At 41.2% G+C, this 12,006-nt stretch overlaps 1 protein-coding gene across 4 annotated transcripts in view; it reads right to left on the bottom strand.

Annotated features, from left to right (window-relative positions):
• DENND1A (DENN domain containing 1A) overlaps window positions 1-9,711 on the bottom strand; it is a 4,751,104-nt gene extending 4,741,393 nt beyond the window's left edge. For all 4 annotated transcript variants that reach the window (XM_044058260.1, XM_044058262.1, XM_044058261.1 and 1 more), the window contains exon 1: window positions 9,647-9,711. In XM_044058260.1, the coding sequence (XP_043914195.1) occupies window positions 9,647-9,701 (55 nt within the window). In that variant the 5' untranslated portion in view covers window positions 9,702-9,711. The remainder of the gene's footprint in view (window positions 1-9,646) is intronic.
• Between the last annotated feature and the right edge of the window lie 2,295 nt (window positions 9,712-12,006).

Raw genomic sequence — 12,006 nt, 5'->3', positions numbered from 1 at the left:
GAAACTCGGTAAATGAAAATTTCAGAACGCCGAACGGCACTCGCAAACACTGCTTCTGCTTCGGACCACGCGGCAAGAAAGACTGAGGATATGGCGTCGGTCATGCGCTTAAGTACTACTGCGTACTGACGTCAGCTCTAAGCGACAATGACCGACGCCAGCCTAGCCCTTTGGTATTCGGGCCGACCGAGGACAGCGGACTACCCACAGGTCATGACTGCAGCAATGTGAGACGAAGAACATCCACCTCAACTAACTTTGTGAGGAATCATTCAGGTACAGACTGCCATGTTGCTCACTCTGTCACACTGAGTGAAGCCCAGATACAAAGAAACCTAATTTCTGCATCTTACATCTGTGATGTCATCCTTCTGGTAATCTACCACAGCCCAGGGTCACAGGTGAGGATGGAGACAGGCATGGACCAATAAATGGATATGATACAGTTCTCGCGTCACCATCAGTGCTGCCACCAATGCTACCATATGCTGGGGGTCTTCCAACCTCTTATGTCTTTAGTCAGGAAAGACATTACAAGATCTTAAAAAATCCTACCTGACGTAGCTGCTCTCCTTTACCTACAGAAAGCAATCTACTTGATTCTAAATGAGAACAGTGATCTCTGAAATTAGAGGTGCTTGTTTCCATCCCTTCTGCATCACTCAGAGGTGGGACTCATTACAGTGTATGCTGGCCATCACAATACCTTGAAGCTAACTGTGCATCAATATACGGTCCATCAAAAAACAAAAAAATAGGAGGGCAGACAAAACACACCACTTTGGAATCCCACATCTACCCTGAGCATATTCAACTTAATATTGAGAAAGAGGGCACATCTCTGACTTTTCAAATATAGGGAACCAATGCCATGCAGCAGTGGTCCTGGGATGCCATACTGCAGTAGCACATCCCAGAAGATTTTCTATGGTACACAGGCATATGCTTTATTCCAAGTCCACAAAACACATCTAGATAACAATGACCAAACTGTAATGCCTCTTTCAATATCTATGCAAGTACAAAGATCTGTTCCTATTCCACAACCAAGACAGAATTTGCGCACTTCTTTTTGAATCACACACTACTACTACAGGACACAAACACCTTTACAGTACCACGGTGTATATTTTCTCAGGGTGGTTCACGTGTGTGATTCCCTCTACATATGGAAAACACCCTCCTGTCGCTGTTGCTGAAAATGGAATTCACTATCCAATCTTCCAGTCCAGATGTACTGCCCCCGCCTTCCATTCAACACTGAAAAGGCATTCTAAGCACAAAATTCAGGCAATGTCTAGTACCTCCAGCATTATCAGTTGGATCTCATCCATAATGCATTCTTGCTGCACTGGATTTGTTTAATCTTAGTGACCTCCACACTACTGAATACATCCAGTTTCATTATAATCTTCTGTCACATCTGACATACATACTTCTATTATTAGGATTCATGTTGTTTAAAAGAAACCCCATCCAACAAAATCTAAATGATATTCATATTATCACTGTGCTACTTCACTTTATTGTGTTTCAATTTCACTTGTCTATTTGTTGACATACTGTCATGTACCAGAATAAGTACTTAACAAACTTAGCATAATCTGTAATATTTTTAGTCCTTTTAAATACTAAATTACATTACCTGCTTCACACTGATGTATGTTTAAGTGCTTAGGAGATAAGCACTATAATACATTTTAAGTTGAAGTTGATCAAGTTCCTAACAAAAGGAGCACTTGAAAGTGTTGCAGCCCTCATCCAGACAAATTAAAACAGAGTGACTATCAGAACATGAAATAGCTCAACAGTAAGAAGACTTTCTAAATGAGGGTTGACATGTCGTGAGAAAAGGGACTTTGGTCCAGTGCTAAAGCAGCCTAACATAAAACTGTGATTTCACAATGAAAGAAATAGCAGATAAGGGAAAACAGGAGAAATATGAATCACTTAAACACATCACATAGGTTTAGAACAGAGTTAAATACAGTTAAAAAAATAGGCAAACGGCAGCTTGAGATGATGTTCTTTTAACCATACACAAAAAAAACAGCAAAGCAGAACTGGACAGTGTAACATGTACACGATGCAAAACAGGAAAGGAGAAAGGTTCTGGAAGCATGTAAAGTTTTATCTACCAAGTGGTCCTAATAGTTCTGGAAGCATGGAAAAGTTTTATCTGCGAAGTGGTCCTAATGGCTGTGGCAATAGTCCTGTTGGTTAAAGAAGATGAACTCTTCATATGAGATCTTGCATCTTGTGGCTATAGTTATTACATCTGTAGTTAAGTAAGAGGTATTGTCCCTACAGCATCCTGACACACATCAGTATGTTTCTGCTTATTGTGAAGTCTGCAACAAATGTCTTAACAAGTATGTTCTCCATCTCCTGCAGCTAGGGATCAGTTCATTGTTTATTGAAGCTTATATCTGCCTTTAAAAATATGTAATTCAACTTTATCAGCAGTTTCAGTCAGGTTTGAAAGACTGTCCCTAACACAGAAGTCTGCAGTCCCCTTAGCAAGACATGTGATATTACACTGAACCAGCAGCAGCCGGACAGCTACTACTTCATTTGACATGTGCCACTGACTTGCCCACAGGTTACTAAGCAGCAAACAAAGCCACAATTTACTGGGTGGTTATAACTATCATGCTTTTCTTGTTAATTTCTTAAGCAAGCACCCCCATCTTAAAACAATGCTCAGTGTATATAGAGATAAGGGGCTAGATCTCTCCTTAGACAAGGAGTTAGCTGTAAATATCTATCTAATCTACCTGGCCACTTATAAGCATGCAAACAAAATTCTATGTTAATCAATCCATTAAAAGGTTTAAAAAAAAAAAAATATATATATATATATATATATATATATATATTACTGAGCAACACTCATCTCTACTTGGACATGGCACTCACTTAAGATGGGGGACCCATGTGTTCAGTAAGCAACACTCAATTATGCATAACTACAGCACTCTCACACTGGATGAGGACTTACGCTGGATCCAGGATTCAACAACTATACTACAAGACCACCTACCTATTTTAAAAAAAAGCAGACTAGTATAGGTATGGCAATTGACATCCGAGGATTCAACAACTATACTACAAGACCAACTACCTATTTTAAAAAAAGCAGACTAGTACAGTTATGGCAACTGACGTCCTTTATAAACAGTCTAGTTAAGTGTAGATTTCTTCCCCAACATCATAAATTACCTTGTTTTTTTTATCTCATGGTAATGGCCTTAATTCAGGGTAGATGACTGAATCATTATGGAAATCAAGTAAAGGTGCAGCTAGACCAGGCACTGGGCATCCATATAGGTAACTGCCTCTTCAACCCTCTATAAAACCTGTTAGGCTTTTCTAAAAGCAGAAAGAAAGACAAACTGGTTCCTGCCCAGCTCAATGAAAAGGCCAGCACATATACTAATTAAAGGTGGTAGAGCTATAGGCTTAGGCTAATCCCAGAAGTTTTAAACCTCTCCCATCTTTCAATAAGTTAGCCATTTCACAGAAGATATGCCCTCTGGTAAGTAACCAGAGGATAAAGAACCCTTATGATAAGCACTCGTATCATAACCCACAGGGAAGAGCATCTGGTCAGAACATGTAAACTTGTGGTCTTCTTCACTTTCAGGTTCTGATGATAGGGTATGGGTTTCCTTCTTTTATATTCTGTGTTCTTCCCCAGATGATTTCTGACATAAAACTTGATGTAGTTTTCTGTGGCAAGTAACACTACTTTGTGCTATGTGTTTGCAATATATGGACAAAAGTGACCAACACTTGAAACGTGGAGGGCAAGTCTCCACTGGGCCCAACTGTCAAAATGAAAGTACAGAAGAACAGAAGAAACATCATCAGTCTCAGGAACCAAGAAAGATACCCAGAAAGAGGCTCATTCAACACCTTCCAGAATTTAATTAGGCTTTTGGCCAATCACTAGAAACAAAAACAGTCAGTGCCCACTCTTCTCCTTTTGTTCCTCTTAAAATAAAATTTTTATAAGGAGAGAAGGAGAACATCAACAGCAGATGAATGAACTCAAATGCCAATTACTGGAAAGGAACTGCTGCTCCTTTGCAGACAAGGATTCTGGAGTATCGACAGCTTGCCCTTGGGTACAAAACTAGGCTCCAATGTGCTAATATTACAGTTTCATTTTATGATTTTCTAGAGACATGTTTATTTCACTTTAGGCTACTTACACAACACAGCTGAGTGAAAGGAAGAAGAAATACGCTCTGTTTATGTTCACTAAACACCATAATTCTTAGCCCTCCTAGTCATTTTTTTAATTGCATAAAACACAATGAACACATGAATTAATACTCTGTCCTTCACCAAAAACGGCACTGGAGGTGAATATCTTCTGTGAATTTGAAGGTGACAACAGCACAAGTTGAGGACTTCACAGAATGTCACTTATCCTAAACCTCATCCAAAAACTGCACTTGTACTACGATGCAGGACTCTTGACGAAATGAAATAAAAAAATAAAAAAAAAACACAAAGCCTATGCAACAAGACAATACTGCAAAGATACAGTAACTACCATTTACTCAAGCAAGAAAGTGTTCTCAAAGCCATAGCCAGAGACTGCAATTTTGCACTCGGTTCTGCAGTCAGACATGTGTCAAGCTGTATGGTGACCAATATAAACCTTTTGAAGACCGATCCAGTACAGAGAAAGACCCTGCAGTAATGATTCCTATGATGTATAAAAAATTTAGTTAACAGTGAAACTTATATACTGAGGTCATGCAGAATGCAGCTAATGTGAGCTGTAAAGTCCTGGTATCACGCCTTATCAATGCAGACAAATATGCCAGGTGCTGCTGAATAACTGGCAAAAGAAAGAAATCATGTCTAAAGCAGAAACACAATGTGCTTTGCAGCAGGCAAGAAACAGGTCTAGGGATATCATATTTGCAATGAAGATGTGCTCCTTTGTCCCATGTTCTAAAAAGTAGCAGAAAACATGAAGGACAAGGTGGCAAAGACACTCAAAGCTCCACATGGTGTCTGCAGTCTCAAAGGTAATACACCCATGATACAATTAACTGTTCAATGGTAGAAAGGGAAGGTATGCAAAACATGGAACTTGTCAGAGCAGTAGCATTAGTTGTCAGAGGCACAGCAGGTAGCACACTTGCCTTTGATGCCGAAGGCTGTTGGTTCTCTTCCAACACCATGTAGATACTTTGCTGACACTGCAGTGTAGCACATATGAGAAGTTGAACTCCTGGGTGTGCCATTCTTCAGATAAGACATTAAACCAAGGCACCATCTGCTTGAGGTGAGGGTAGCTCAAGTGGATATAAAAGATCCCATGGTACCTACTGAAAAAAGTAGAGGAAGTTCATCGATGCCCCAGCCTAATTTCCCCTAGTAGTATTAATACCACCTCGGGTCTCCACTGAAAAGAGGCTGCTAGCCTAGTGGCACTAACCCTGTTAACAAAGATAAATAAAAAATAGTATTTTAAACTCCATCCAGCTTGCAAACCCAAAGGCTATTTGCATTAAACCACCATTTCAAACATGCAAAGGTTTGGTAAGGAGCAACTATACAGCTGGAAAAGAAGACTAAATAACCTGACAGCTATGGCTGCACTGTTGGTCTTGTACTTATACTCACTCTGTTTGAAAATGGATGAATGTACTTGCAGTTGTAAGCTAGATAATCTACCTTAAATTTTCACCTTTCCCATTTAGCTAAAGGTCTGGCAATAAGACGACATAAAGACTGACAAACAGGTGTGTGACATGCACAACAAAGAATATGTGCAAAAGCAACTAAAAGTATTAAGCACCTCAAATGGGACATTAATCTAGACCCTTTGGAGCACCATGCAACTGTACTGCTACCAGCTGTACCACTATAATACTAGAATCTGCTGGAGACTATGTCATTCTTAACATTAATTAATTTTTCCAATACTCACTCTACTGTATAGGTTCATAGGTTCATAGGTTCATACTAGGCTATCTGCCCTAGGGCATTTATAAGCCTAGCCAGTGTGTGTTTGGCTTTCGCCACCCATTTTAAATTAATTTTGCTATGCCTTTTTTTGAGGTTAGTATACTGTGCCTCTGTCTAATAGTGACACAGAAGTGATAGCCGGGGTAAACCTACGATCTCCCATCCACTCATCAAGAGTCCTCTTGAAGACAGTCAATGTGGGACTCTGCCTAACCTGGACTGGGATTTTATTCCAGAGTGAAGGGAGCCTCTGGGTTATGAATCTGTCCCTCCAGCATGTCCTATTTATTTCAGTGCTGAGGTTCAAGTCTCTCGAGCGCGTAGCTCGATGGGATTTGGATTTTCTGAGGTGCAGCATGTCCATTAATTCCGGGTTGGACATGGCTTTATACGTCAGGCACAGATCGCCTCTGAGCAGGCGGTATGCCACTGAGTAGAGCTGGAGTTTCTTTAACCGGGCAGCATATGGCATCTGTTTGAGCCCTTTGATCCTCTTGGTGAGGTACTTTTGGGGTCTTTCCAGTTGCTGCAGGTGTCTGGTAAGGTACATCCCAAAAGGGGCATTGTACTCAATTATGGGCCTGATGAGGGATGAGTAAAGAGGCACGATGACCTCCCATGATCTAGATGTGAATCCCTTCATGATTAGGTGGGCTATATAAAATGTTTTTCTAACCACTTTGGCCACGTGGTTGTCAAATGAGAGATTGCTATCAACTTGGGTCCCCAGGTCCCTAATGACTTCTTCTGTACTTAATGGATTACCACCTATGTGGTAATTTGTGGGCACTTTGTTTTTGCCAAAGGAGATGACTATACACTTTTTGGTGTTTAGCTTGAGGCCATGGCTCTGGCACCAGTTGTCTGTTTCTATGAGGCCCTTTTGGAGGATGCTTGTGGCAACTGGAGAGTTGATTATGGCGCCCAGTTTGCAGTCATCTGCGAACTTGGTCAGCCACAGTCCTTCCGTGTTGGCCTGTACCGCCGAGAAATGTATACCGAACAAGAGAGGTCCCAGGACTGAGCCTTGTGGGATGCCACTTGTAACTGGTTTGGAGTCTGACATGGCTCCAGCAATTCTAACCATGTGGGTTCTGTCCTTGAGCCAGTTTGCAACCCATCTAGTGACATAGGGGTTTATATTTAAGCTGGTGAGCTTATCTATAATGCCCGAGTGGGGTATTGTATCGAAGGCTTTGCGAGGTCCAGGTAGGCTGTGTGGACCACCTTCCCCTCGTCAATGGCCTTGGTGACTGTTTCAAAGAAATCGACCAGGTTTAAGAGGCAGGATCTGCCCTTAACAAAGCCAAACTGGGTAGGATCCAGTGTCTGTAGGTCCCCAATATCTTTATTTATGAGGTCCATGATGATCCTTTCCATAGCTTTGCAGACCAAGCTAGTCAGGCTTATGGGGCGATAGTTTCCAGGATCCATTGAGGCACCACCTTTGTGGAGAGGGACCACTGTTGCTGTACGCCACTCTTTGGGTACATATCCTGTAGTAAGGCTAAGAGTGAACAGTAGTTTTATGTTTGGGTTTAGCTCTTCTTGGAGTTCATGTAGGACGCAGCCCGGGACACCATCTGGTCCCATTGATGCTGTATTTTTTGCTTTGGAGAGGGCGGCTCTTACCTGAGCATCTGAGATGTCAGGGGGCAGCACTCTGTTGGGATAGATATTTGTCCTTTTGGTGGGGAGAGGGAGGAGAAGTTTGCACTGAACCGGTCAGCTAGGATGTTGGCAATGTCTGTGGGCTCGGTGTATTTTTTGTCATTTTGGACTAATTCTGAGCATATCTGGGAATTCCCACCCAGGTTCCTAACATAACTAAAGAAAGCCTTGTGATGATCCTTAGTGTCCTGTGCAATTTTTCTCTCGAAGCTGGCCTTAGACAATTTTATGAGTGCCCATAGTTTTTTGCTAATACTGATCAGAGATGCCTTCCCTTTTTGGGATTTTGCTCTATCATGTAGTAGCTTCCTCCTTCTATTGTATAGTTTGTTTATGGCTGGGGTCCACCAGACAGGACGTCTGCCTTTGGAGGATTGGGTCTTGGTTTTATTTGGGATTGCATGATCCATGCATTCCTGAAGGTGTTCATAGAATGCGTTTATAAAGGATTCTGCGGTCTGGGCCGTATTTTCCACAGGCCCGGGGGCTTTGAAGGATTTCGCCTCGGTTTTGAGGTGCATGAAATTTGCTTTAGAGAAGTTTTTCACTGTGGTTTTCTAGGCAGGGGTGGGGTCGGGATGTGAATATCCAGTGAGATTAGTTTATGGTCTGATCTTACCAGTGAGGGATACACTTCTGGTCCGGAGCATAGTGTCCCCATGTTGGTGATGATCAGGTCCAGTATGTTTTCCCCTCTTGTGGGAGTGGTAACAAGTTGTTCCATAGCATTTGAGTTTATAAATTCTAGGAACCTTTGGGCTAGGGTGTTGGAGCTAGAGTAATGCTCCCAGTCTATGTTTGGGTAGTTGAAGTCGCCCAATATAATGGTGTTTGGAGAGACCTTCATATTTTCCAGTATTCTCAGGAAGGCCAAGTGGGGTTCCTGTGTTTGGGAGGGTGGTCTGTAGCAGGCTATAAACTGGAAGGCAGTTTTACCCACAGTTAGTTGCACATGGATAGTCTCTGATGCTTCGTGCTGTGCCACCAACCTGGAGGTGTGGGTATCTTTGACGAATATTGATACTCCCCTCCTTTTGTGGTTCGGTCCAAGTTTTGGGGCGAAAAGCATGGTATGAGGTATAACCTGGTAGTGCTGGGGTGCTCTCGGGAGCCTTGAACCAGGTTTCTGTTACTGCACAGATATCGATGTTCTCCATGCTAAGGAGAGTTTCGAGTGCATCTTGAGGTTTAGACTTCTGGCGTTGAGTAGCATTACTCTTAGTTTCTTATCCCTTGTGATACCTATGGAGGTGGGTTTGTCTTTTGAGCCTTGCCTAAAAAGGCACTATGGGGTAGCAAGAGCCTTTGCCAATATCCGAAAGCCCAGGGGTGACAGGTGCAAGCCGTCCCTAGCGAAGCATCGTGGCTTGTCGAGCATGTCATCCCAGGCTGACAGGCATTGGATCCCCTTTGAATGACACCAACACTTAAGCCAATTGTTGAAATTGATCATCTTGTCTTCATATTGTGGCATCATTCTTGGTGAGGGTAAGATGCTACTCAAGGTCAGGGTCATACCGGCCTGGGCTACATGCTCAGAGAGCTCCTCGATGTCTCTTTTCATGTAGTCCAGGGAGGTACGTCTCAGATCATTCACACCAGCATGGACAATGAAAACTGTATTCCTTTCAAATGAGCATGGAGTGAATATTATGGAAAGCATGTAAATAAATGTAAAACTGCCTCAGTTAAGACAAGAATCCCAGCCCTTCAAAACACCATGCTAATTAAGCAATTTGTCACATCACTTAAGAAAATACAAAACTAAATTAATTTTCCCAAAGCAGAACCTAATGGCTAAACAAATAAGTCTTGAACTAAATTTAATAAACTGTAAAAGACATAAGTAACACTTTACAAGTAAGCACCAGTACTGTTCAAATTCAAACTGCATGTTTTTATTTTTCAGTGTATATTTTTTCTAAACTGATTTAATATTTTAGTAAAGGATCAGTAAGAAATTCTGAACTTTAACTCATACCTGCATCGGAGGTAACGGTCCCTCGGTGACTTACTTCCACATAAACTTCAAACATTTTTTCTGGATTTTCTCTACAAAACAAAAACAAAATACAAGTTACAATCTTGGACCAAAAAGAGAAGTTTAAACAATCCTACACAAAAAATGAAGTTTATATTTGTGTATTCATCTGTAAATATATAATATTGGTTGGATTGCCAGTTGGATCACAGATAGGACACACATGATCAAAACGGGACGTTAACTCCACACAGAAATCAGTTATCAGTGAAGTCCCCCAAGTTTCTGTGCTGGGACTTCTGTTTAGCATCTACTTTTCTGAAGTAAAAGTAGAATACCAAAGGGATCTGGAAAAGTTTGCAGATGACTGCAAGCTAGAAGCAGTCATTAAATCCCCAAATAACTCGGATATCTTGCAGAAAGGTTTGCGCCAAATAGATAACTGGTGCCAAAATCATGTGCTGAAAATAAATGCCAAAAATGCATTATTGTATCCTTTGGGAAGTCATTTACCCCAAGGAACCAATACACTGCCAACATGCCCCTAAGAGTTGACCCACTTGTTTGGGATATGGGAACTTATGTGGACAGTGACCTAACTTATGAACAACATGCGTCTATTGTTGTAAGAATGTCCTTCTATATTGCACAGCTTTTAAACAAAGGGACTGTGTCTAGCTCAAGTGATGTCATTGTCCACCTTTACTCTGTCCTAATTAGGCCAATTACTGAATATAATGCCCCCTTTGGCAAGTCATCTGTCCAGACACAGGCAACATCTAAACAGCCACAGAGGTACCTTACTAAGAGGATACACAGTCTAAATAATATCTCCTACATGTACTGACTTCCAAGCCCTGTCACTATACTTGGTATTCTATTAACTGCTAAGAAGTGACCTGTGTTTGGCATACAAGGCATCCCCCTGACCCATTATTAATGGATTTGCTGCACATCAGCAAGTCAAATGGCATCAGAACTACTCTAAGGGATTTAAACCGCTTCTGCAACATGAAAAGATCGGTTTGGAGGGACAAGTATATCTTGCAGATGACACCATTGCTATGGAACAGACTCCTCATCCACATAAAACAAAATTCATCCCTGTGCACATTCTGGCACAACTTAGAAATGGATGGTAAACAGAAAATGTACTCCAGGACTTTCTCCTGTACTACTAATGGACAGAGACAGCTCCTAAATGCTTTACTCATTTATGCATGGGTCTCCTCAAATTATCTAAATTGTTATGATCCCAGTTATTCTCATTAGAGGCAATATATAATTATTAACCATGGGAAGGGTAAGGCCTATCTATAACCAAATGGAATAAGTTATTTTGAGTACAGAAAGGGAAAATGGCTAGGCTTAAAATGGCCTGCAAGGGCTGCTACCCTAGTAGTTACCTGTGAACTTACATACACACGCAAACATATGCATAAACTGCATACATCCTGTGACCATAATTAATGCATCATATTGTCAATTCCCCAACCAATCAACGACACTACTTCAAAATGCCAGCTCAGCACCAGTTAAGTTGCATTAAAAAAACACAACATGCAGTAAAAATAAGCACAAGACTCTCCAAAAGAACATCCCCATCCTACATCAAACCTACGTGACTGAAATCTAAAATAAGTTTAACAACAAAGTTATAAACAGAAGATTATTATCAGGTCTCAGATAATAACCAGCTTATTACGTGTTAGAAATATGATTGCAAAGAAATTTATCTTAACAGAGAAGTCTGAGAGGTGAATCTTGGCATCTATGTAAGATCAGATAATAAAGTGTTTTTATCAGATTATCTGAACATAAATCTGGGTAGTACATAGAACTTTATAGAATCTATGTACTACCGGTTACGGGGGGGGGGGGGGTGGATACAGGAGTGCAGAGTGGAAAAAAGTCAGTTTCTGGAGCATAAAATAAATATTCCAAGATGTAAATGGGCCTTTCACTGAGGACCTAAAATGAAAGGACCCATGCAAAAAGGCCTTGCAGACCTTATGGAATACCAAGGAAACAGAATCTGGGCAAAATGAAAATTGGAAATGTCAAGAATCAAAAGTTTTGACATCATGAATAAACAAAGTTAAGTACTAACCATACTGCTGGATCCTTTTCATCTTAATACATCCGATACAACTGAAGGGTACAGAGCCACTTGTTGAATCCGATCCTGCCTTTGTCAGTGCTCCTTCCATTCAGCTTCTCCATGGTTTTCCATTCTATAATCCCCCTGTGCTCAAATGTCTTCGCAATGATTTTGCTGACTAGAGTGATGGCCTATGAACATAATGTAAGACACAGCTATATCAAGGCAGAACAGCTACATGCTGGCTTAGCAGCTCCTT

The sequence above is a fragment of the Protopterus annectens genome, chromosome 16.part0, assembly GCF_019279795.1.
Source record: "Protopterus annectens isolate FY-2018-M chromosome 16.part0, PAN1.0, whole genome shotgun sequence".
NCBI lineage: Eukaryota > Metazoa > Chordata > Ceratodontiformes > Protopteridae > Protopterus > Protopterus annectens.
Note: the sequence above shows the minus strand (reverse complement) of the source record. Positions and strands in the feature narration are given on the sequence as shown.